Source organism: Scomber scombrus, chromosome 17, assembly GCF_963691925.1.
Source record: "Scomber scombrus chromosome 17, fScoSco1.1, whole genome shotgun sequence".
In the NCBI taxonomy this organism is placed as follows: domain Eukaryota; kingdom Metazoa; phylum Chordata; class Actinopteri; order Scombriformes; family Scombridae; genus Scomber; species Scomber scombrus.
The window spans coordinates 14642795-14670709 of record NC_084986.1 but is presented as its reverse complement, the minus strand read 5'-3'; the positions used below and the strand labels follow the sequence as shown (position 1 = coordinate 14670709).

Sequence of the window (27915 nt, the reverse complement as noted above, 5' to 3'; positions counted from 1 at the left end):
ACAGGGGACGTGGTCATTCACTGAAAGGAGAAGCCGCTTTAATGGAATGGTAATCAGGAAGGGGGGTCCCGGCCTCAGTAAAGGAGGAGGACAAGGAGAGGTCCAGCCTGAGTGGAGATGGGTGCGTGGATAATAGCATGGCATAATAATATATCAAAATTTAGAGGGAAAATAAGAGAGGTTAAGGAAGGATATTAGAGTGGTTGAAATGTCCTTTAAGAAATAAAGGTGGACACAAGACCTGATTAACTAAGAGGGTATGCCGACAGTGAGCTTTTAGAGGTAGGCAATTTAAGACTATTGTGGACCTCAATGTAACCCCCCTCCTCATACACACACACACACACACACACACACACACAGGTTATTTTGATACAATCAGGCATAAAATGTTTTTTTTTAATTATCATGAATTGAGTCAATGTGACCTTTTCTAAGTGCAATTTCTTCTTTATTATTTTTACACAATATGTTCATAAATAAAAATTAAAAAAAAGATTCAGACTTAACTTTTTCATACTTCTTACAGACAAGGTCTGTAAGGAGAAAAGAAAAGGGAATCCATACCTGTGTCTATAATTCCAAACAGCTAAAATTATAAGCAGAGTATGTACAACAGTGTGCTCATATTAGAAAAATTGTAATTTTTGAGTGAGCTTTTGATGTACATGATTTCCCTACAATGCAACACACAAAGGAGATGAAAAAGCTGATCAAAGCTGCAAAACAGAATCATTTGCAGCACAAGAACAAAATTGAAAAACAAAAGAAAAATAAGTATTAAAACTTTTAAAATTTTACTCTTTGAAAGTGGCATTTCAAAATTGCAATTTCATTGACTGCCAGTGCACATTGTATAATTTCTTCTTAGTACAGAATCCCAATTCCATCTTCATGACTTTGAAACGTCACCGCCAATAAAACTACAAAGAAAACATGATCTTTTTCCCCAGTATTGCATTGTGGTATAATAGTGATTTTAATATGCACGCTGACTCTTCTGTCTGTAACACAATTAATATGGATTGTGTGCACAAAATCATTTACGTCCTTTCAGTATAGAATTAGTATGTCATATGGAATTGGGACACAGCATGAGTCTTTAAGCGTCTCTGCACTGCAGTGTACGGTCATTTTCCCTCTGCTAACGCCTCTCAGTTTAAAAGACTTTACCCACCCTGAAACTAGCAGCAGCCTCTGCCAACATCCTGGCATGGTGCCCCGGGCCCCTCACTGTGCATGTGACCCTGCTGGCACCATCGATGCCAGGGATCCTGACAAATGTTGGCACCTTCTCCTTGACCAACAGGGGGTTATGTGTGTATGTTTGAGGGGGTTGGTGGGGGGTTAGCTCTGGCAGATCTGCAACAGACAACACCTGGTTTGCTGTTTTTAGGTACCATTAATATATCTCTGTACTTACGGGACATTGTTTAAACATTCAATCAAGGGATTTGGATACTTGAGAAAGAGGATTTGTCATTGGATTCTTGGGGTCACGTCAACTATTTGAAGTGAGCGTGTAATGATCCGGAAAAAAATGTTAACGGGTACCTGGTGAGAGAGACAGGCAGCGGTTACATGGCAGCGGATTCAATATGTCTGCATTTTTGGCTGTTTTTGGACCGGAGTGATTAGATTGCATAGGAAATATTTCCATAGTGAGCCAAGAACCGACGAGACACACTTGAATAATACATCAAGCTTTGCTACATGATATGGGAGCCTAAGATCGGCCAGTCTAGTAGCAGCTCTTGATTTTTACTTGAGAACATTATGCAGTGCACTCGGCTGTGCGTCAATCTCATAGTCCTTGTGTTGTTCAGGCAAGGCAGCTATCCCATCATCCTTTAGGTGAGGAAGGATGGGCTTGACGGGGTCGTGGTGAGCCTTGCAGAGAGGAGGCTCTGCATTAATGAAGCTAATTTATCTGTGAATCAAAATGGGGGTGGGACTCAGGGGCGGGGTGGTGCTTTTTTTACATGTCCCATCAAAATGCCACTAAACCCTACTCTCCTTCAGGAGTGTCACTTGGGGTCACCTTGGGACAGGTGTGTATGTGTGTGTACGCACACACATATGTTTTGTTTGTACTGTCTTTCTGTGCCTGTTGTTCACAATATTCAATGCAATCATTTAAAAACAAATTCTTTCTGTTTGCTTATGTGCTCGTTATGTGCACGCAGAGTTAATAATGATTTTTTTTTTTTTATGTCCTGCAGGGAATATTGAGTACAGCTGTCCGGCCACCAATGAATGTGAGATCACCAAAAGGAGACGCAAGTCATGCCAAGCCTGCCGCTTCATGAAATGTCTCAAAGTTGGCATGTTGAAAGAAGGTGAGCACTGACGTCCTACTTGGTTTTGTTTATTTACTTTCATTATGCGTTTCAATTTCAGATATTGTGTGAGATTTAGTGTCAGTTGATGACTACAACTATTTAAACAAACAATTATTATTTAAAGTCAAAAACATTATCTGGTTCCAGCTTCTCAAATGTAGGGAAGTAGTTGTTTACATTTACATCACTATAAATTAATTATTTGGGGATTTAGAATGAAGGGCATGTTATTTTCTGATGCTTTATATACTAAACAATTCATTTAAATTAATTGATTAATAATGTAACTATTTGATAGACATAATATAGGGCTATTGGTCTTAAAATTATAGACACTAATGATAAAAGTATCGGAAAAAACAACAACAAATGGTGAAAATGTTAAATCCCCGAATCTGATTTCAGTTTTACACTGATTAAAAAAAATTATGTGACCAAAATCAGTATTGCACAGTTTCAAGTTTTCATGGTCACGCTTCAAACAAGTGTGTATTTTTGTAAATAAAGAGTTGGCAGCTAAAATATTTTCAACTTTAAGTGTAGTTATAAATGCAGATTTTTGGTTTATATCTTGGAATAAAGGAAATAAATTTAAATCTCTATCTTGAGTTTAGGAGATTAGGCATTTGTCTCGTCTGTGACAGTCTTAGATTGGGCTCGAGAAATAGCCAGTGATCAGATATTGAAGTAAGCTGTGGCCTCAGGGAGACACCAGTGACATCACCCACAAGCCTTACTTACTTCCCCTCACACCGGCGTGCCTCACAGCATTTAACTCAGACGGGTGGAAAAAGCTGCTGAGCTGGATGTTCCTAACAAGACTGACTGAGAAGTGTAACAGTACTCTTGAAAAGCACAGGCTGTTCCCCAAAGAAGCCCCTCTCCCCTGGGCCCTGGGTGTCTCTCTCTTTCTCTCTATCTCCCTCTCTGCCTGTCTGTCTCCCTTCCCCTCTCTTGCCTGGCATATTGATCCACTAAATGCTTTCCGAACATCCCACCTCACTTCCTGCATGTGTTGTTTCTACTCCAGTGAGAGACCTCTGGGAGTACAGAGGGAAAATCTAGCCGATAGATTTTCTTTTTTTTCTGAGGAGGGAGGGTTTTTTACATTTGTGTGTTTAGCTAGAAGAACCATTCAGGGCAGATGCACAAAGAGAAAAGCTGTTTTTTATACTGTAGCAAGTATTATCATATCTAGTGCTGAATTGGGACTTCACTGCATACTTTAATAAGTGGTGTTCATGCTGGTTATTCTTTTTTGGAGGTACTTTTATTTAAAAATATAAAACCTTTTAATGACATGTACTGTATGAATGACTGGGACACCAAAGTGAATACAGATACATATAGGCACATAAAACAATCAGTGACCAGTAAAAATATTGGGAAAGGCAAGAGTTGTAAATTTATTAAATGACTAAAGATTATTTTATGGAAACTTAGCCATTTAGTAGCAATTGAATGTATTTTCCTCTGGTGTTGAATGTGTACCAGAGTTTAGTCATGACACTTTGTCAGTGACACCACAAGTACCATAGAAGCAATATTGGATGTATCCAAAGATAAAGAAAAAGAAACTTTGACCAACACAGATTCTGTGCTGATGAGACCCATTATATATCTTCCTGCTCACTGTTCAATTGGTTCACTTTGGAATAATACACTTAAATGCAATGAGAGTAACGTTGTTGTTTTTATTTTATTTTATTACAAATTATTTGTTATTTTTTTGTTGAATTACATGACTTTGTTACTTTAGTGTAGATTCACCAGACATCATCAATACGTTTAGACTGAATAAATAGTAGCTTTGTAAAGGTGATATGTGTTTTAATACTTATTTAAAAGTAGATTATTCAAGCTTTGATGGGATTAATGTCCATCCAAAAAGGAAGGACCAGCATGAGACTCCACTGTGTTATATCCATGGACTGTAGTTTGCACAGTCACATGATGTAAGATTGCATTGTTGAAATATAACGACACACGTTAATAGCTGTCGGCTATACTGGGGTGCTTTCTGGCAGTCCAAATATACAAGGTTAGCACGAAAGTAAAAGTCATCTATGTTCTTACATTAAGTGTAGAACGGTTTGTCATTTCTAACCATAACATTTGGCAACGAGGATGACTGAATTTTCCCTTATAACCCCATCTCCTTCTTGGCTCAACCTGGTGAGCCCCTGCTGCCAATAGAATAGATACAACGTACGCAACTGCTCGGGGAATTGAAAACCTGAGTGACACAAAGAAAATGGCTATCTTGAAATACTTCCTGAGCACGGAGGGACAGCACATTTTTGGAAGAGACGGGTCTGTATTGCAGTACAGTGATGCGGTTGCCTTGGAATGACAATTCTCTAAATCACAAAATACTTTACTACGGCAGTTTCAGTGGAGGCATCAATGAGTGGGAGAGACAGTGCACCAGTATGTTGCTAATCTACAGCAATCTAATGCAAATTCAGTGCTCTCCAGGATGAAATGATAAGGGATCAGCTTATAGAACACACCAACATGGAAAAAGTTAGAGAAAAGCTGTTGCTCGGAAACGATGAACTCACACTCACAAGGACTCTGTAGTTGGCATTCCAAGTTGAATCTGTCGCAGAAGATTGTGTTTTCCTCAGCTCAAACAACTGCCAACCGGTAGCCTACACATGCAACAGCCCCACCCCTTAGGCTCTGAGGTAAACACAGAGATCATATAGGTTGCGTCACAGTCCCATCCCCCTACTGGGTTATGGCAATGCAGCAATCGCCATCAGGGGTTCCATTTTCTTGCAAGTCAGTAAGGGGCAGGCCCTTCCAACATTCAACTTTCACGTCACACCATGTTTCTCACCTTTGGCTTCACTAGTCGATTGAGATCGTGTCCACCCCAATTCAGCAGCAATACCCAGCATTATTTGACAGTATCATATGCCTTACTTACCGCAGTCAAGCCACTCACACAACTGTTATGCCACATCCTTCTTTCTCTGCATAACAAGGTGTCGACAGAGCTGCAGTGCCTCTGGGAGAAGGGTATCATCCAACCTATCAATGCATCCCCATGGATCTCAGTACCAGCCAGGGGAAAGTCACGATGTCTGTGATTGTGCACAAACCTATGAGTAGTTAACAATCATACCAGACAAATACCTCTCCCTACTGCTGAGGAGCTCACTGCCCTATTCCATGGCTGCACAGTGTTAAGCAAGTTGGATCCTCGCCAGGGCTACGTCCAAGTTCCCCTGCACCCCAGCAGGCAATGTTACCGCCTTCATCACTCAGGCTGGCTTCATCACCTTTTGAAGAAAGATGAACATTGGATTAGGACACCCGAGTGCTCAGGGGTCATGTACTTCCTGAAGACTCAGCTCACCTCTCCAACTATCCTTGTCTACTTTGATATGGCCTGCGCCACCATTGTTATGTGATGTCTTCAGTTGCACATGTTGGGGGCTGTTCTCACCCAAACACAGGATGAAGTGGAACATCTCATCACTTTCACCTTAAGGGCCCCTAGTCCATGTGGGAGGTGGCATTTGTATCTTTATGGACGCGGGTCCTCTATCAGGACTGATCACTAGGACCTCACAACTCTGCTGGCAACATCGGGCACCAGACATAATCCACTCCGCCTCCATCGCTGGTTGGGATACCTGTAGCTGTACAACTTCTGACTCCAGTTTACATCTGGACAAGGCAGCGATGTGACAGTGATCCAACAGAGCATGAGCTAGTGAAACTTCTTCAGTCTCCACTGTAGGTAGCAATGTCTCTCCAGGAACCCAAAAACGCTGCAACATCAGACCTTGTCCTCCACAAGATGGTGACCTACCTCTCTGATCTACAGAGTCAGAGAGGAGCTGTAATACTGGAATGACAGTCACATTGCCGTGGCCTTTGCACAGTGATCCCCAACTCCCTCTGTGAATGGGTTCTCTTGATGGCACATGAGGGTACCTGGGCATTGTACGTGTGCCAGGACTCGGTGTGGTAGCCAGGTATCGACAGGGACATAGAAGCCCTCATCAGGGACTGTGACATCTCATGAGCAGCAAGCCAGGGCCCCCTAGAACAACCCCACTCCAACTACTGGCTTGGCCATCATGGCCCTGGGAACACCTGGAGCTAGACATTTGTGGGGAACTTCACAAGGTCCACCATCATCAGAAATGCCTGGGCTCAGTTACAACAAGACTGATTGTAGACATCCTGATGCTCACTGGCGTCTTCCGGAAACTCAAAAATGGCATTAGGGCACACATGGCACAGGGCTGCATGTTCACAAACAGATTGCTCCAAACACCCTTCAGCCTCACAGCACTTCACTACAGGGGTATCACCCATATTGCTCATGCTGGACTCAGATACTTGAATGACTTTGTGACAGAGTATCGGGGGGGGGGGCTTTCAGGACATTCACATGTACACGGTTGGTGCTGAACCACAAAAGTACATCTCACCTGTGTTGTTACATTAAGAGTTGTACATCTCGTAATTTCTAACCATAACAATGTACAACCTGGCATCCCAATTTAGAGACGAGGTCAAGTTCTGGAGTTGAGCCCACTGCCATCCACACTGATTGTATGATATATATCCTGACATAAAATGGAGCAGTTAGAGAATTTGTTTGTAGGCTTCACTTGGAGACACAACAGTCATAAATTTCCTAAAATAAAACTGTGGTCATACAGTTTTGTTGTGTTCTGCCAGCACCAAACACATCTCATAATAGACACCAGCAGCAGTTAACTGCAATCTGTGCTGGTAACACAAGATTGTATGTCAGGCTCTTGGTACACTTCCACTAATATAACTCTGTCCACAGTGCACTTATGTAGCTGTGTTTGTTCATCTCAGAATGAAGGGTTGTATTGTATTGCCATTACAGCACTATTTATACATGCGCCCACACTTGATGTCTTCATCCCATCCCAAATATCTGACACCAAGGCTTAAACTCGCAGCCAGAAAAAATAACGTAGCTTCAGAAATAAAGCTGAAACTATTAGCGCATGCTTAAGGGAGAAACAGCAGGTTATTGTCTGTGGTGGGCTATAGTAAACCGCTCATGTAGACAGTCAGCATGTGTGAGGGGGAATCTGCCACTCCTGAGACGCAGCAGCACAGCCACCACAACATGTGGCACAGTAGGTGATTCTCTGAAAGTGATGGCATTCAATTAAAAGGCAAAAGGACATTTAATTGTGGCATAGTGCTGTGGCATGGCCTCTTACAGACTTGGGGGGGCTTTGATCATGGAATCAGTGGGGGTACAGTGGCTTGTCCTACTTCATGTAATGAGATCACATAATAAGTGGCCATATGCTGGTCATTGAAAAGAAATACTCACATAGTGTTATCTATGAAGCATTCTAACAAGAAATCTGCTGAATAAGTTCATAAAAAAAACTATGATTTATTGTTTATGCTTCAGGTCTATAGCCACTACCTGTGCTGTTTTGTAAACTTTTTGTTCTATTTTCAAGATTTTTTTTCTAGTTTTACTACAGTTATCATAAATATACTGACCATAATGTTAAAATTTTTCATCCATTTTCATTCATAATTATTTCTTTGCACCTTCTTTTTGCCACGACTCCCACCCTTACTTTCAACGTCCCAACCCCACAGTATGTTTATACACAATCTAGTGCAACAATATCATAATTGTGTGATCAGTCGTTCTATAAGTATCTAATATTTCTACCAGGACCTTCTAAAGTCCTCTCCGAGCATGCCATCCTGAATTATAAAGTGCCAGCTGCCAGGGTTAGACCAGCACCATTGGTGGGCAGGGAAACCCCTCCTCCCTGCAACACCTGCCGCTAATCAGCTGACTTCAGTTCTTAAGCCTTGTTCTGCGGCTTCATGTGTGTTTGGAGTGTTGATCCAAACTAATCTTCCTGAAATGACAGAAAAGTAAAAGCCTGACACACTTTAACAGGAAACAGATGAAACAAAATGTGTTAGTAAATGCACTTTATACAGTCTCATTCTAACATAATCAGATTCATTTGTTGTGTGTTTGATAGTTGTGTGTGTGTGTTTTCTGTGTGTGTGCATATTACACAGGTTATATACAAATTATTGTGACACTGAATTAATTTTTATATTAAAGCGACCTGTGGAAAAATACTGCAGATGACAGGCTTCTTTCCAGATCCAGCTATACTACTGCACCACAGCAGGGTGCCTGGATGAGCAGGGTGGAAGATAGCGGCTGTTTGAGGAGCCTGTCTCGCTCAGTGACCCCTTAAATGTCCAGCTGAGGCTGATAAAAGGTCACAGGTCCAATGGAAAAACTCTCACGTAATTACAACTCGCGGAAGGTATGGTGTCAGTCACTACTGCCAGGAGTCAGTGCCTGCAGCTAATAGCAGTGCTAATACCCCCATAGCATGGTGTTAAATGTTGCAGGAATAGTGAATTGAGCTAGCATTTTTTTACTTTATAAATTCAGTCACTTTTGTCATTTTTTGCTGTTGATGAAAGTTATTTTTTGTACTTTTTTTTTTAGTTTTAGTGCTGCAACAAAATATTTAAAGGTCTATGATCAAGTAATCACATCATCATGTTAGCAAATTAGCATGTTTAAAAACAATGTTCTGCTGAAATAGAAGCATACAACCCTATAGGCCTGCTGATGTCCATGTAAAATTTAACAATTCAAATAAAAAGACATTAAGCCTTTTTCTCTTCTGAAGTTGATACTTGCATGTTTTAGTGTTTCTGTATTCTTGCTTGTGGGGGATTTTCTGACACCACTGTAATGTGGTGGATGAATACAAGCTGCCAGACTATTTTGGCAACCTACACTGCTGTCTCGCCCTCACCGACCACAGATAGGGATCAGCAGTCTTTCCTGAGCGAACGTGGCTACTGGGGTAACGTTACAGCCTTATTTTCCTCCAGCCACATACACAAAAGATTAGTAAAGCCATACCCAATATCACAGACTGTCAGGTCCCTTCCCAATCAATAGGTTTAGATCAGAAGCCAATCTATACACTAAGATTACATCATCAAAATAAAGATATAGCAAAGGTCTATACTGTATGGGTCCCTTTAAAGTCTTTGCCGATACATTTGAACAGCATACATCTTTAGGTTAGCTTCTGCTTATATTGTTCACCTCACATCTGATCCTTTGTCACTTCATCTTTTATTGTACCACAAACTTGTCTAACAGCACAATTATGTGGCCTTGTGTGCTTTTTAGGGTGTCACAGTAGTTAGTAGAGTGCCGCCCAGAGTCTGAGCCCACCCAGAGGCTCTTCACTGTCCTGTCCTCACTGTCTAGCAGGTGATATATCAGACACGGAGGCTAACACGTGTTCCTCTGAAGAAGGGGATTTAGTGAAGTGCTGACCTCTTTACAACCCTCTCATACATACACTAGATTCAAAACACACATTTATCTACACACATGCCAGATGTATATCATGCTTACAAGTGACATGGAATCGGACCTTGAGATGTATGTTTCCTGCTGGCACCCTTCCCTCGTCTTTTTCTCTTTCACCCACTCTAACACAACAAAACTGTGCAAACACCACAAACTGAGCGCCTGCAATGCCAATACACCGGGGATTCTGAATCGACCATCTCCAGTCGTACAGATGTTTTCAATTACAGGCACATTTGTGGTCAGGGTAGCTCTGTAATACACAGTAATACCCCTTATGGACATGCCGGCTCAGATTTATGAAAAGTGTAAAACATGATAAAGAAAGCAATGCCAGGGTGCGCTGTAATGGGAAAACAACTCCAGCTTTGTCTTGTCAGCCTGTCAGGGGTTAGAGCAGGTGGGACGCCATCCTGATAAACACCCCCCCCCGTACCCCCTCCTCTGGTCCGTTATACATTTTCTCCTAGAATCCCTCCCTCCCTGCAGCCCACACAGACTCTGTACAGTCAAACAAACGCTGTCCAATGCCTTTAGTTCTTTGCAGGCTTTCAGACTCGGCCCTCCGAAGTAGATCTGGAAGTGTAAGTTCCTGTTACTTGTAAAGGGTGAGCGACCATGTAGGAGGGGTGCTGCATCCCTCTGATTTTTCCCAGCTAAAATAGGGTGCTCCTAATCTCCCTTTGGCAGCGTTAGCCAGCCAGCCAATTCTGACACATTCTCTAGAAAGAAGCGCCTCTGACAGGTGAGGGGCTGAAAATAGTTGCGTGAGATACATACACACATGCACATGTTCCCATAGTAACACACAAGCTTGATATACATAAGACACATGCATGTTGATGTGATGAAATCTGTTGTCTATAAAGTTTATTCTGCCTGGCATAAATTAATCTTGCATAAGTGTCCCCTGTGGAACTTTTCGTTTGGGGACTTTTTAATAATTTTTTATTTTATTCTGGACAGTTTGTTTTTGTTTTTGGGTATATATTTTAATTGCTTACTTTCAGCAGAATTCCTAATTTCTATTTTTTTGTTTGTTTTCTGAATTTTTGTCATACTGTTTGCAGGCCAGTAGGACACTAAAGTCATATCCTCTGTATTTTTAACCAACTTTGGGAAGATATTTGCAATGCAATTTTGTTGAACCTTACACAATGTGAGTAGTTTATAGATTGATTCCAGTATTTTTAGAATCAAAATATATTTTTCCCTGCCTTTACAACAACAATCAAATTAAATAAAAAAATCATTTTTCACTATTTCCTCACTACGATTTATACGTGTGTGTGTGTGTGTGTGTGTGTGTGTGTGTGTGTGTGTGTGTGTGTGTGTGTGTGTGTGTGTGTGTGTGTGTGTGTGTGTGTGTGTGTGTGTGTGTGTGTGTGTGTGTGTGTGTGTGTGTGTGTGTGTGTGTGTGTGTGTGTGTGTGTGTGTGTGTCCTGCTACAGACCTGACTGTCACATTTTTAATTGCTAAAGACTAGCAAAATAAATGAATGAAAACATGCCTCATCGTCTTTCCACACACATGTGCACGCACACTTACACATAAATACAAGCACGCACACACACACACACACACAGAAACACACACACAAACATACACATGCACAGACAGGCTGTCAGCCAATATCTTTGCATCTCAGCCTTTCCCTCTCATAGTCTGCAGTAAGTTATAAGCGTACTGAACTGCACTGTATGATCTTACCGAGCTCATAATACTAGCACACACACTTCTCCCATCTCCCATTATCCATGCTCTTTTACCCCATAACCTCACCACTGCATCCATATTTTGGCTGCCACAATTTACGAGGGCCTAGCAACTGTAAAAAATGGATCTGGATGCTTTTAAGATGATCTGCACACCTGCTTGGCCCTTGACTACCAGGACACAAACTTTCTTCTGGACCACATTGTCTGAAGCATGAAGGCCTCAGTAGTTTTGAGGTGTGGAATGTGGTGCTGACGATGACACAAACTCATAGTGTTACCCCACCACCATCACCAGCCCTTTACAAGGGGCCTCATCCAGCTGTCTTGTTGTGGTCAGATTCTCAGTACTGTGCCGTATCACATGGGGAGGAGTTAATCCTGCACTGGTCAGATCAGGCACTGGCTGGGACAGGCAGGGCTGACAGGGAGGAGACGTATACCCGATGCTAGGAGAGAGAGAGAGAGACAGACGGAAGAAAAATTGAGACAAAGATAAACAGAGATCCTTCAGAATACTGATACATTTCACTGAAAACAGCAGCTTTTCCTGTGATATTTCACAACCCTCCTGTTCATCAGCATTATCTAAACCATTTTTTCCTCTCTCTCTGTCATTCTCTCTGCCTTCCTGCCTTGGGTCTCTGTCGATTGCAGCGCTGCTAAGCTGTAAACTGAAACTGGTTAGCGCTGAGCTCTTAATTCTTGTCAGCGTCTATTAATTATGGGCCAGTTGGATGTTCCAGTTCAAACAGCCCCCGCGGATCTTGGAATTCTAACTCTGGCTGTTTGGTCACTTGTCGCTTGTTGCAGCCACATGACCCTGCAGCCCGCAGCAGGGAAACCAGTGTGTGTGTGTGTGTGTGTGTGTGTGTGTGTGTGTGTGTGTGTGTGTGTGTGTGTGTGTGTGTGTGTGTGTGTGTGTGTGTGTGTGTGTGTGTGCGTGTGTGCGTGTGCGTGTGCGTGTGAGGATGGTGGGAGATATCAGGGACAAAAACAGCAACAACTCACTGTCACTTAGTCTGAGAAGTCTATACATAAATTTAGGGCATAAACCTGGTTAATATATTTCTGCGTTACACAAGGTTATTGTTGTGAAAGCCTTTAACTGCATATGCCTTTATTAGGCCTATGTGTGTCATTAAATAGAGAGAAGGGATTGAACTGACTTAGTATGTGGAGTACATGCGCACAGTTTCCTGAAGCACAATTTATAATATTAAATTTACCTTAAACAAGAATAATGGTAAAAACAACTACGAAAGCTCCATCTATCGCAAACCTAGTTCCTAGCTGCCTAACTGACTAATTAAAACCGCATCCACATGTGTTCAAAGAACAAGAAGTCTATTTGCAAGCCTTATTGATTACTTTAAGGCGTACAAATGGAAAGCTGTGTTAGGAGAGGGGCTCTCGATTTAGCTTCAATCTGCCAGGCATAAAATGATCTCACTGTGTTTGCTGGGAAGAATGAGCTCCCTCTGGGCACGGTGGGTAATTAGGTTAGTGGATAGTTGGTGTCAGGAAATTGAAAGACCATCCTAATCGGATTCTTTTGTTTCCAGGGGAATCAAAGGAATTTATATGAGTCACTGGGAAATCTCACACGACTCAATTCCACTTGACCATGTAAAATCTGTTTGCTCTCCCTCAATGCACAAACAACTTTTAATACAAGGGTGTAAATCCAGCACATAAGGTGCATCTGATGTCGTCCGTGTCCTCTGAGGTGGCTTTCGAGATAATCCCAGATTTGTCACGTTTGTATATTAACTAGATACTTACACTCTTCCACGGGTAATCGGTATTGAATAGTCACTCTTTCCATTTGAAAAGTTAAATATAAAGACAAAAACATCAGTCTCAGTTACAGTATATTCATATGATTGGGAATAAATTACTTTTGAAAGGTTTCCTTAATGAGCTTGATATACCAGTTAGTAATATACTACAATCAGGAACATTTAGACAATGCTATATATGATATTGAAAAATAAGCCTCAGTTTTGATTTGTAAGGTATGCCATGCCAATATAAATATATATATAGATATATATATGTGTGTGTGTGTGTGTGTGTGTGTGTGTGTGTGTGTGTGTGTGTGTGTGTGTGTGTGTGTGTGTGTGTGTGTATGTGTATGTGTGTGTGTGTGTGTGTGTGTGTGTGTGTGTGTGTGTGTGTGTGTGTGTGTGTGTATAAACTGTGAAATCTTTGAAAGATTTATGACTCAGCAAAATATATGCAAAGAGGCTTTCATCATTAGCTGTAGCTACAGTAAAATGTACTATCATGTTACGTTTTTAACTAAATCTACAGATGTAGATTTACCCTGATATACAGAAAGAAATAAAAATGAACCAGAAAGGGAGGAGGTTGCTCAGATTAATTATATTTTATTCCATATTACTAAAAAACCCATACGTTTTACTCATGCTTCAAAGTGCCTTTGGTTTGTATGACATTTGCACATTTGTGGTATTTTCTGCAGGTGTACGTCTGGACCGGGTGAGAGGGGGGCGACAGAAGTACAAACGAAGGATGGACGCAGAGAATGGCGCCTACCTTGGTCTTACCATCCCCCCTCCAGCCAAAAAGCCATGTGAGTCACACAGCTTGGTTTGTTTTTTTCCCGTATCTCACCCAGTTAAATTATGCAAATGTGGTGCATTAGCATTACAGGAAGATGATATTATCTATCAAATTTTGGGACTTAGAGCAGTGAGTCAGAATACTGCAATTTATTCATTTTACAAAATATCAAAGGGTGGAACGACATTTTGTGGATGCATCAATGTTTTGTTTTTTTCTGTCATGGGGGGAAAAACCTGTGTGCAGTTATGCTGCTGTCAGATTCATCACCAAGCCAACCTGTCACCTGATTTAGAGTTTGCACAATAGTTTATGACATTCTCTTTCTCTCTATAGTTTTCAAATGTATCATAACAAACATACAAACATATTGTAATAATCCCTTTCCTTTTTTTTTTTTTAAATCTATGAATACTGTTGCTTAAAATTGTCTCACAACACTCTTTTTTCTTTTCTCTTTCTTCATCCCTGTGTCCATCATTCTGTCTTTAGTGACAAAGATCGTTTCCCATTTGTTGGTGGTGGAGCCAGAGAAGATATATGCCATGCCCGACCCCACCATGCCCGACGGAGACATCAAGGCCCTGACCACGCTGTGTGACTTGGCTGACCGCGAACTGGTGGTCATCATTGGTTGGGCAAAACATATCCCAGGTAGAGAAATGGAGAAATATGACTTCAAATGAATAGCTGTGTTTTCTTGGATCTGTTTTTTAACACTCCAAAATTGTCAAAATATGCTAAATATTGATATAATTAAAAAAAAAAAAAAAAGTTCAGTAAGTAGGAAATGGTATTTATTTGTGAGCGCTGATAAAAAGATTATTGTAAGGCAAATTTTTACGCGAGTTAAGCCTTGTTTATACTCACGCAAGACACCATGGCGTGGGCATCCGAAGATTGTGGGCAAGCTACATTCATGCACAGAGGCATTAACACTCAACACTGTTGTTCGTTGCAGTATTTTACAAAATGCCAGGTGGTGTATAAACAAAATATTTTAAGCAAGAGTTCAACGAGTATTAGAACGTCATTATCCAACATGGCTACATATGTGGCCCTGGAGCTCATCGTTGCTGAGGAAGAATTTATCTGCTTATGGCCATTAAAACTACAAAGGCAATATAAGAGAAAATGGTCTGTCTGTCCCTAACATGCAAAGAGACATTTCGATAGGGAATATAGCCGTACTTTGAGGCCAATGTGCGCTATTGACAAGGAAATGCACTTCAGCCACTTCGGCAAGTCCGCACAGCACGTGTCTTGTTACAAAAATTCAGAAGCGCACGACTAACAACTTGCAGAGCCTTTGCACTCGATGCGGAAGACGCAGTGACATCATTTTTGGCTAACGCCGAGGACACTGTGCCAAGCATAAACCTAGCTTTGCGTTGTTGGTAAAGAGTGGAAGTAGACCCGTTTGCTTTTTAATTTGCTGATATAATACCGTATGAGAATACTAAAGAAGTTCACTGACTGCACACACAAAAACACAAAAACACAAAAACAACCCCCCACCACCACCAAATAAACACACACACACACACACACACACACACACACACACACACAGGATAATTAACATCTGCTACTCATCTGCACCTAAGGGAGAAGCTAGTCCCATATTCTAAAATCTAATCAATAAAGAGCAGCTGAAACCTTTGATTTGACTGGGCAGGGTGGGAGAGTCGGGGGGTGGGACCCGCCCCTATGTCAATGTATTCCATTTCAATCCAAGACTTAAAGAAAGCAATCCTCTTTCTTACTTAAGGAGACTACACAGAGCCTGAGGTAAAATTGATTTATTTAGGAAAATACTGACGGATTTCCCCAGTCTTTGTTGACAAATTCTTAAATAAGACTTGTTATGCAAATGTTCTCAGATCTTCTTTTCTTTCATATCTATCAGTTGAAACAGACACTTTGGACCGCCATGTGTTTAAAGATAATACAGGTTGAATTCAAAGTAGATGCATCTCATTGATCCAATCAAATATAGTGAGCACAAAACTGCACATGTAGAACAATTAAACTTATTAAGCAGAGCAATATTCTAGACGTGTCTGAATTAAACAAAGGGATGCGAGTAACTTTTTCATGTAATTTATTAATCATTTATTAATTAATCAAGCAATTATTTTCTCAGTTTATAAATTAATTGTTTTATACAAAAAATGTCAGAAAAAAATCACAATTTCTCAGAGCACATTGTCTTCATATGTCCTGTTTTGACCAAAACCCAAAGCTTTGAAATTTAGATTTACACAATAAATAACAATAAAAGTACCAAAAAATTCTTACATTTGAGAATCTGAAACCAGAGAATGATTAGTCATTTTAATTGAAAAACTACTGAAACTATACTATATACTATACGTAATGTTTGATAATTGATACTATATATCAATTATCAAAAATTACATAATTTGTCAATCAACTATTGATTGACTGATTGTTTTAGCTATAATGTAATGTTATGTAGTAAATTCATTTCTCCTTGACAACTATAAACATAATAACTCTTTTTTTTGTACCTGTGGGTTTATTTACTCATTTGTCAACTGGCACAACCACCAGCGGCTTAGCTGCTTGTTCTGTCCAGGTTTAACCGTAATCACTGATTCGTCATCAGATTTACATTTGACACTTGTAATTTGGTGTGGGTGAAGGTGCGTTGGTCCCAAATCTGCCCTGGTAACCTCAAAGGATTGATTCTGCAAAGACACAGGGGAGCTGTGTAGTCTGATTAGGAGATTAGGCTTTGGAGGGACGCTAGGGTACGAGGCAGGGGTGCTGTCTCACCACTTTGGAGTTTACACTGATAAAAAAAACAATCTTTGTCAGGGACAAAAGGAGCATCCCTGACCCAAATGCACAGTTTCTTCCATGACCTCTTTTTCATCCAGAATCTTGAGAACATGGATATGTGTTAACTAGCTTTTTTCTGATTCAGGTATATTATATTGTAGAGTGGAAAAAGAGGCCAGATACTGGACAATCAAATTCCTCAATTTAAACATATCCGCAGGGGTGCAGAAATGATTTAAAGAAATTTACTGTCATATTTTTGGACCTCAATCTCTGCTACATTTACTATGTATAACTATTGATCTGGTATGCTATGAAGATCTAAATCCAGACCCGCCAGAGTTATTAAAGGGGCCTGTGACACTCTGGGGACATTTTACCCGGGGCCACCAGGTCAGAGTGTCACCAAGTAACGATTAAGACAAAAGGGGTCCCTACAGTTTAACCGTCCACTCCCACCATTACACTCATAGCCCGCTGCACAAATGGCCTTAACGATGAGGTAATAAGAGTCATTACTGCAGATTGCTCCATTAATGTAAAAGTCCTTCACCATCTACATGTGAAACATTGCACAGGTTTTCTGTTACATGTTGTCATTCTGATATCTTAAATATTTGTGGTGAATAGCTAAGCTCAAAACAACTTTACTTTGACGTACAGATATAAAACACATTTTGCCTTCAAGAGCCGAACTGTTGATGATTTTCCGGTGTTTTCAAGTCCAAGTTAAACATGTTTGTGTGGATGGCTGTAACTCATCACTAGGCAGATTGATATTACATTTACACCCACTGTCACGAAAGTGGAAACAAAATCATAACACAGTTGTCAGGAGGTCAGAGGTGGCCGCTAATTTGTGCAGCTGTTATAACACGCAACTGCACACAACATGTGTAGATTTATATTCGAGGCAGAATTCAGCACCCTCTGGTATTTAATGTTCACTCAGTTCAGAGCGCTACTTTCTTCCTTTGATTTTTTCCCCTCTTTTTCTCTGCCACTCACACACAGACTCTCTGCTGTCATATCTTTCACACACAGTCTCTCGCTTCCTTGTTCTCTTGTTCCCCTGGCTCTCCCCCTCCTACTCCTCCTGCTCATATAGGGCCCTCTAGTCTCATTATTACCTCTGTCTTTTTATTAGGCCCATTAGGGCTCTTAGGAGGCCTGTAATGATACTAAATGAATAGAGAGTGAACTGCTGTCTGTTTTAGACCTAGCTCTCAATGACAGCTTCAAGCTTCACTGCCAAACACTCAGTCACTTCATTGTACTGAATAGGGATTCAATTACTTATCTGATCTGTACCTGTAGGCTACTGTACTGTTGCATAGCCGAATCACTTTTCTTTTTTGTGTGGGACTGCAAACAATTGTTAACATCCCTTGATTTGTTAAGGATCAAGTATAGAAATAGACAAGCACTGTAATATTAAATCTTATGGTTGGCTCAATATATTACTGATTCAGCTTCCCTACAAGGCCAAAATGCAATCTGACTTTTTGGCGCCTGTTTTTTTGTTTGTATGTTGTTGTTTTTTTATTGAACTTAAAAGTATGAATTTTGAACCAGTAGTTTGGTAATTCAGTTGGTTATCGAACATTAATAAATAAGGCAGTATGTCATGATGGGGAACAATTATAACTGTTAAACATGTTAACTAAAACTAGCCTAGCAAAGCAGAGTATCAGTGACTTAAATCTCATATGTTGACTGTGGTGAAATTCATGCAATGTGGTGTGTTTAAGTTGCCTTTAAAACACTTAAAATGTATCAAACTCTTTTTATTTAATATGTTATAGTAGATGATCGGGAAGCTACTCTATTTAGGTTCAGTAATCAGCCTGATAATGTAAAATGAAGACATTTCAACTGTTTTGTCTGTTACTCAGTTTGCAGTGCAGCCTGAAAACTTGAATCCCTTTCTCTCAAATTTGTAGTTACTGCTCTGCCTTGCAGGGCAGAATTTTTGATATTCATCTTTTAGTGTGATGTGAAGCTATCCCTTGTCTCCGTTCATGCCTTTTGTCATTGTATGTAGAGGAAACTGCAGAGACAGAGACATAGACATTACCCAGTTTGCTCAATATTGTGTCATGTTTGGTCAAACGGCAGTAAATCAGTAGGGTGAAATATTGATATTTCATCAGGGGGAATCACCCTCCACAGCAACACTTAACTCAGCCACCTCCGGGCGAAGACCTTGAAGCTCCAGGGGCAACCCCCAGGGATCCAGGAAGTCACTCCATCGCTTCAGTAAATTGAGTGAAAAGGGGAAAAAAACCAGACTGTAGAAAAGGAAAATAATGATCAAAAGGAAGACAATTGAAGAGGGTGACAGATATTTGAGAATTCTTTCACAAAATATGTAAAGCAAATATGTAGTGCAAAAAAAGAAAATGCTGAGCACAATAATATGAAATGGTATATAATAACCAATGAATTAATACTTTTATGCTCAGCCAAATGACAAGTTTGATTAATTACTTTTTTCTGCATCATTTTTTTCTTTATAATTGTTTAAAGGGGACCTATTATGTTCTGTCATATATGACTGATATATGACTCCACTAACATCATGGCATTTTTCCATTGTTTTGGGGGGTAGTCAAGCTGTGTTGGTCATCTGCAGCTCATTTGTAACTGATCCGCTGAACAAAGAGCTCCAAATATTTCCATATCTTATGGTTTCGGCTGGTTTTTAATGCGGCTAATGAAGCTCCGCTAATTTACCTGGAACATTTTCCTGAAAATTATCACAATTAAAGTCACTCTATTTAACCATATAAAAGATTTGAATATTAAGCAGTAAAGCTGTAAATTTGAGGTTTGCATCAGTGGTAACTTAACATGAATCGGGCTCACCAGGAAATGGGCCTTAGGGAGCTAAAACTGCCTGTTAAGAGAGAGAGGCTGAACTGAGGGGCTGCATGAAGGGCCAGTGTAAGATTAATAAGGAGTTTTGTGGATTGTGAATCATGCAAAACTAGTCTAGTGGAGTCCAAAAACAAAAATCTAAATCTAGAAATAAGCATAGGTCCTTTAAGCTTTTTTTCTAACTCGCCTTGGCTTTATCCAGACAAATAACATATTACGAGTATTGTTATTGATCGTGTGTCATCATAATACACATTAATCCATTAATTTTCTCTCAAAAGTGTCTTTCGGGGATGGAGAGTAAATTAATGAATTCCTGGCACTGCCTACAGTATCTACATTCTGTGATGCCGTAGTCCTCCCATCCCCCCTCTAAACGTGTACCGGATGTCCTCCATCAACTGTCTGTTTGTCAGATCTGAGGCTTGGATCGATCCCCTTTCGCATTTGGTGGACTGATTACAATCTACCAATCAATGACACCCCCAGCACTCTTTTCTCTCTGCCTCATTCTCTCTCTCCCCATCGTTTCTCTATTTGCTTGATAAGAACCATCGGGAGGACCTCTTTTAAGTCAACCTGCCCCATTCCCCATCCATACAACCTCAGATTTAAGTAAGCAGAGTGGTGGGTTCAGGGCCCTGGTCAATACCCCCAATCACCTTCCTATTCACCATAGAGTAGTGAAAGCTATTGTAGTGGTTGAGATCCTTTCAGGTGTCTGTCTGTTTGATGTGGTGTTTGTGAATGTTAGAGGAGAGAGTTGACGGGTCGACCTCAAGATCTTGGATGATTTGTTACCCCAAGTTCAGAGGGTTGAACACAAGAGGGGAATGAATGAAGGAGGTGGCTATCAGGTGGAATATGTCAGGATTTTTTATTTTATCTTGGACTTTACCTTTCAGGGATCGATCAAATCTTTCCGATCATGTCACCATGTTATAATGATGCCATTAATTTAAAGAGAGTAGTTGTGTTTATAAGTGAGATAACTTATTGGCACACAGTGCAACAGTAAATTCATATTCAACATGTCACAATACTTCTCTTGTACTGTGCTTTATTCCCCTAATTCAGCTTTCTTACATTCATCAGGGTGTTATCTGAGGTTGCTTCAGTTTCTGTATACACAGTTCATCAATTATTTATTTGACTTTATAAGAGAAATATATATTTACATTAATAGAAGATAAGCTATCTTTAAGGTTGATAAGAAGGTTGAATATCCATTCGTCAGTACAAAAAAGGACAAAGCACACTATCTCTTAACATTTATGGATGGCATATCTCATCTTGAAATGTATATCAGTCCAAAAATAATCCTGTTTTTTAATAGCAAATCCACTGAACTTTACAAAATTGGCTTCAAATCTAGTTCCCAGTGGTCCCAATTTAGAAACCCAAATTAACTCCCTATTGCCCCCCCCTGTAAAATCAAATGGCTAATTGACAAACTTTATATAAAGAAACCAGAAACCAACTCTACTGGAGATTAATTGTGTGACATGTTTGATTTTGATAAAGAGAAATAATAATAAAAACTTCAGACAACTTAATTTCAGCCCAGTGATTAAGTTTGGGGGTTTTTTAAACAGAATTTTTTTTTTGGTTGTGAATTAATTTTTTATTCGTTATTGTTTTTGTGACAAAATTTAGAAAAGGTCCGTGTTAGAAGTGGATTTGTCCCCACTAAGCTTGTGTGCTTTTTGTAACGTGTTTGCAGAAGGACTGACTGTTGACAGTTGATGGTTTAAGTAATCCTGAGTCACGGATCAAAGGCCTTTACACTGATTTATATTCTTGATTTTGAGTTTATTAAACTTAATATTCATGAATGGTATTATAATAGTATTATGAATAGTATAATAATACACACTTACATACGACATTGCATATATTTTAAAAAGCTATCACATACAGTTCAGCCTGTTTTAAGTTGCACTTGTCCAGGGACTGTACAGCGTAGTATACACAGCCCATAAAACATAAAGAGGACTTGAGATGGCTAAATACAATGCAGTGAATTTTACGTTAATGTATTGATCTCCTGCCTTGTCATGCAGTTATACTGAGATAGTTCCTTGATAAACTCACATTTTGTTCTTTTTTGCCAAAGGTTTTTCCACTCTCTCACTGGCGGACCAGATGAGTCTACTGCAGAGTGCCTGGATGGAGATCCTGGTGCTGAGTATTGTGTTTCGCTCGCTGTCCTGTGAGGACGAGATTGTGTACGCCGAGGACTACGTGGTGGATGAGGAGCAGGCGAGGATCTCAGGCCTGCTGGACCTGCATGTTGCCATCCTGCCACTTGTTCGACGTTACAAGAAGCTGCGCATTGATAAAGAGGAGTTTGTCACGCTTAAAGCCATTGCTCTTGCCAACTCAGGTAAGGATAACTCCTTTAACTGTGACAGGACAGTCATTATGAACTTATGTGGGGCCAAACATTGTTGTTGAAACCCAAAGAACTTCACTTTGAAATACTAATATAGAAATGTTTCACTAGTATAATCCATAGTTTCACAATATATTAAATGTACATATAATATCAATGAAGAGTTGGAGAAGATGATAAATAATAGATATCTGTTAATGTCAGACAATGTTAAAAAAGGTGATTTTTTTCAACCAATAACCTACTTAAAGTGGTAATTAAAGGAAACTGGATGTTGGGGGGGGGGGGGGGTGCACTTAAAATATAGTCCAAAAAAAATGGCTTGTTTTTTGCCAAATATCCTGTGGGCTGTGAGGAGCTGTGAGCTTGACATGAAGGTTCATCTCTATGTTAAATCTCAAATAAATCTAGATAGTTGGAATTTAATTAAAGTAAACAAAGAAATAAAACAAAAAATGTCAAGTGATTATCTTGCGGACGATCACTTCCACAATGAAGGATACCTGATAAGAGGGGACAAAAAGGTCAGGAGCACGATTGTTTAACGAGTGTGCGTGTGCGTTTTTATTTCAATTTGTGTGCACATACGTGTGTGTGTGTGTGTGTGTGTGTGTGTGTGTGTGTGTGTGTGTGTGTGTGTGTCTGTCACATTGCGCTCTCATTTTCTCCATCTCCATAACAGTAGCTGCCAGCATGCCACAGCCGAGGGAGATATATTTAGCATTTCATTAGGAAAACAGGGGCTGTCAATAAAATGTGTTAAGTGGAGTGGAATGAGCGTTGGGGAGCGACGGGCCTCGTTTGTTCCAATGTGAAAATGCTGTGCCCGTATCGACAGTTTGCTTTTCATGAGGCCGGGCCTGTCCCCCACTAATCAATGCCTGTTAGGAGTCTTTTCTCCTGCCTGACTGAAAAAATGAAAAATGCTGAGCCCAGAGCTTTAGTCTTCTGATGACAAACTCTCCATGGGAGAGTGAGAATCTGTAGGAGGAGAGAGAGGAGGATAAATGGCAGGGGAGGGCTGGAGTGGGAGGGGGGGGGGCGGTGGATGGAAAGACAGGAATGTAAAGGTAAGGGAGAAGTGTGAGAGAGGAAGGCAGGGGTTGAGAGGGAGGCTCAGGGAGGGCGAGAGGGCAGCTTCGGCTCGTTTGAACACAGTCTCCGAAAGCTTCGGCTCCAGGGGTCCTGTGGGTGTGACAGCTGTGGAAATTCATGGCCATTGATTTTGTAATTAGCGGAGTATCGACGGGATTGACGCCAGGCTGCTGACAGATTACATGGAAATTGTTTCTTCAAAGTTAGTTTTGCATTCCGCCCCTAACCTCCTTGAACACACACACACACACACATTTGATAACGCTCTCCCCGTGCATTTACACACACTGACACACATTTTAAAACATATTCTCTCCCCTCTGCTCCCTCTTTCTCTCTCTCTCTCTCTCTCTCTCTGCATTTCACACACACACACACCCACACACACACACACATGCACGCTCACACTGCAGCCAAACGAGGATCAGATCAGTATTAACATGAAGGTTTCAAATGAAGAGTGCTGGAACACATGTGCGGTCCACATAGCCTAGTTAATTTCCCAAGATAGAAACGCAATTTACACAGAAGGCGACTGGTAAAAGAGACTTAATCAGTCAGTTAGGAACATAATTAGCCTTGTACGTTCCTTTTTTCTGCCTCATTTACATGTTCATACACAGTCTTACTTCACTCCACAACTTTCATGACACATAGCGGAGCTGATCTAATTCACTCACACACTTCAATCAGCAGCGACGTTTGCTTTAGCTTTAGTAATACAGAGACGAGTCTGTCTTATTCTGTTAGATATACTAAGCTAACAAGTCTTTTCAGTTCGATTATAATACTGAATTGAATTCAAGTTAATGAATTGTGGATATGAAACGTACACATGTTAGACCTGACAATCAGTGCTGATTTTTCACCTCACTGTAAGTCTGTGCAGTGAAATTGGCTGAAAGTAAACCACTGCTTGTCTATTAAAACACTTGCTGTCAGCTTTTCCTTTGGAGGACAAGCCTGTGTTTTTTCTAACTTGTAGACTTATACATAGAGAGCAGTTTTTAATAAGTCTCAACTGGTTTTATTTTAGAGCCTATACATAAGGGGGCCAACTGCTCTTTCTTATGGAAATGAAGGCCATCTGCTGCCATCATTCAGCTGAACGATATCCTAGTAATGCAGCCATCTGAATTCATTAGCAGGAGGGATGTATGTGGTCCATGATACCAAAAGGAATGAATCTTTTTCCTGTCCTACCATATATTTATACGGACCTACAGTACCTCTCGCTCTTCCTCTCTCTCCCTAGAGTCCTGGCCATGTATAGGCATTTATTTAAGGAGCGTCATTAACCACTAACAATAGAAAACCTCTCTATAAAATTGCATGTTTGCAGAGACAGGCTGCAGAATTCAAAGCTAGCAGATAATACTGCTGCACCAAGTTGTTGTAGCAGCTGTAAATGTTTTGTACAGAAAGTGTTGCTTTTAAGTTGTACAGCAGTCAACAAAACCTAAAGAAATGTTTAATGTGTAACCTTAAAACATCTTCTTTCCTCTTTTCCTTCCACCTTTCCCCCATTACCCTTCTTGTTCCAGACTCCATGCACATAGAAAATATCGAAGCGGTCCAAAGGCTCCAGGATTCTCTCCACGAGGCCCTGCAGGACTTTGAGGGCTCCCAGCATCCGGAGGACCCTCGACGGGCAGGCAAGCTGCTTATGACCCTGCCTCTGCTCCGTCAGACGGCCACCAAGGCCGTTCAGCACTTCTACAGCATCAAAATGCAAGGCAAAGTCCCAATGCACAAACTATTCCTTGAGATGTTGGAGGCAAAGGCTTGACACTCGGGCCAGATGTTTGACAGACAGCTGCATCACCCAGTGCGAGGCGAGGGACAGCCCATAAAAAAATAAGGTGGTGTGCCAATTGACAGTGAGAGGATGAGGCTCGGGACTACTGAGTCATTTTATCACGTTTAAATGGTAATAAACATAAAAAGAAAGAACTTGACTTGAAATGGTTTTAAAAGGGTGAATATCAACCTGATGGTGTGGGATCATGCTGATGTATATAAAGATGTTGTGTACAGAAATCAGGCAACCGAGGTCTTGTTATAACCAGAGACCCGATGCTCTATATCACCTGAAGCTTCTGTGAATTTGTTACTTATCTTATTTTCATCTCAAAATGGAAGTGTGTTAATATAAATGTCCTAAAGAACTGTACGGCTACGTAGCCACATATGTGATTTTGTTTCTTTCTTCACATTTTCTAATCTCAGTTGTTAAAGCAATAGTCTCTAACTGGTCTACATATAATATGTGTACTGTATATTGTGTGAAATTGCACTGGGCGGGGGGAGAATTGATGAATTGACATATTCTCATATTCATCATCGAAGAAAGCGGTACCCACTGTGGGGTATGTAAGATTCTTGATTTCCTCGCGATATATTTACCTCGTGGTAGCTTCATTGACTTAGTGGTTACAGTCAACTTGGTGCTTACAGAAGGACAGTGGTTGGCTAGTGATCAAAGAGTTTGCACTAAGCATCTATGAATAACGTGGCAATAATGAGTATTGTACTAGTGAGTCTCAGTCAGTGTTTTTTTCATATAGAGACTAACCCCCCTCCTCACTCCACACTTCTCTCTGTGTTCTGAAATATTGGCAACTAAACGTACTGTGAAACATACACATGATAGTAATAAGCTAAATTCTGTATTATTTTTTAAAACCAGAATGTGCGGCTTGTCAAAAAAATGTATTTATTTACTATAGATACAGGTAGAGGACACAATAACAGATTTGTCTATACAATATAATGCAATCCAATATGCCCTTTAATGCAACCTGATAGCCCTGCAATAAATACTACCTTTGTGAAGCTTATAATGTACAGTTTGTGTCAGATAGGTACTGATTCTGAGTCTGTAGATGTTGTATCAGATTGCATTATATCGTATAAGTGTTGCTGTTGTTGTATTCAGCCCAACTTCTTACAGGTTGTATTCTCAAACAAGAAGTGTCATTATGTTGGTTAGTTGCGCAGCTAAGAACATTATTCCTTAGTTTGTTTTCCACTTCCAGCCAGGTTGATACCAAAGTCTTTATGCTATCCTCACACATCTAAACTTTAAATAATTAATTTCCACAGATCACCAGAGATTTTAAGTGTGAGAGGAACAATATAATAAATGTTCTTCTTATATTTTGCTTTTTATTAAACCATTAGCAACAGCCCACATTGATAATAGTCAATGTAATGACACGTGTTTTTCTGAGAATAACTTGAATTGAAACTCAACAAACAATAATGACAGAATATATCAGACCTCACAAATGTTCTGTATATTTAACTGTTTTATAGCTCGTCTTTAATGAAGGTGCTAATCATTCAGACTGGCACTGAATGTTCATTTCTACAAACGCTGGCACTCTGACACACTGAGGTGCACAAACTAAATTATATTACAGATATTTTAGAGTGTAATGTCTATCAATTATAAAACAAGTGGTAAAGATAGCAATCAGAATAATGTGATACAGTAATCAGCAGTATTTCCGCCTGTCCTGATAACCTGAGCAGGTTAGATGGAACATGTTATCATAGGATCAAAATAATACAGTAATAAATTAATCAGCTGCTCTTAGGATTATAGTGAAACAGATATTGTCCCTTATCAACACTTTAAAGCTGTCTTTTGAAGCGTCAAGTGCCATTAGTGTCTGCCCAAACAAGTAACTACAAAGAAAATATAAAGCCAAGTGACCAGTAACTACAGACGCAGGCCAGTTTCTGCACTTGAGATGATTCCCACAGGCGCAGACGCTATTGATTCACTGTAATGTAATGAATAGATAATTATAATCCAATACAGTAGAGAATACAGTTCCCATGATGCAATTCCCCAAACGTGTAACCAGCTAATCCGTCCTCAGTTGAAATTAGGGATGTATCACCTCTGTACAATATAAAACCAAAGCATAGTGTCCTCAAATGCTTTAAAATGAAACACAGAGCAAGTAATACTCATAAAACAGTATTTTGAGCCAGCCAGTGAACTTGACTGCTGTTTTCACATAAATACGGTTGTATTTTAATGATGCTGAGTGTCCAGCTGTGCGTCCAATAATTTTGAGTGTACTCAAAACCCATGATGGGTTGGTAGTGGTAAAACAAGATGAAAATCTTTTATCTTTTTTGTTCAGTCAATTTATGCATTGATTGAACATCAGTCTCTTTGTCAAAATGAGGCACTGTGTGAAGTCGCACCCTGTAGCCCAACTATTAGATGAAACTACCATAAAAAAGTGATGGATTTTTTTAATACTGGAGACTGTGTTGAGGAGTTTGAAGGAGAGCGCCTCAATAAGCTAATTCACTTCATGTTTTGCTGGTTGTGTGACCAGAACAACCAAACCGACCCTCCCTCCTCTCATCAGAGTTCATTTGTTGCACTTTGAAGACTGATGGCAGATAATTGTTTCCAAACTTTCCCTTCTCTCAAATTAATATAAGAAAATAAAAAGGGAAAATGCTTAATTTATTTTCAGAGTTCTAAAACGGTTCTACTGCATCCAATTAATCCTAATTGTCTCCTAAGCCGAAATTCTCAATAGAAATGGAGCAATTAAATTTCTGCTTTGGCTCTACCTTGGGGACAAGAGACGTTTTATTTCGGTTGACAGCGGGGAGGGTTTGTCTAAACCTTTACAAAGGCGATTTCATGGGCGTCTG

The 27915-nt window shown here is 40.2% G+C and overlaps 1 protein-coding gene across 1 annotated transcript in view; it reads left to right on the top strand.

The window, feature by feature from the left end:
• esrrgb (estrogen-related receptor gamma b) overlaps positions 1 to 25015 on the top strand; it is a 39017-nt gene extending 14002 nt beyond the window's left edge. Inside the window, exons 3-7 of the mRNA XM_062436986.1 lie at positions 2223 to 2339; positions 13948 to 14058; positions 14541 to 14702; positions 21853 to 22122; positions 24771 to 25015. Of these exons, the coding sequence (XP_062292970.1) occupies positions 2223 to 2339; positions 13948 to 14058; positions 14541 to 14702; positions 21853 to 22122; positions 24771 to 25015 (905 nt within the window). The remainder of the gene's footprint in view (positions 1 to 2222; positions 2340 to 13947; positions 14059 to 14540; positions 14703 to 21852; positions 22123 to 24770) is intronic.
• Positions 25016 to 27915: the final 2900 nt, after the last annotated feature.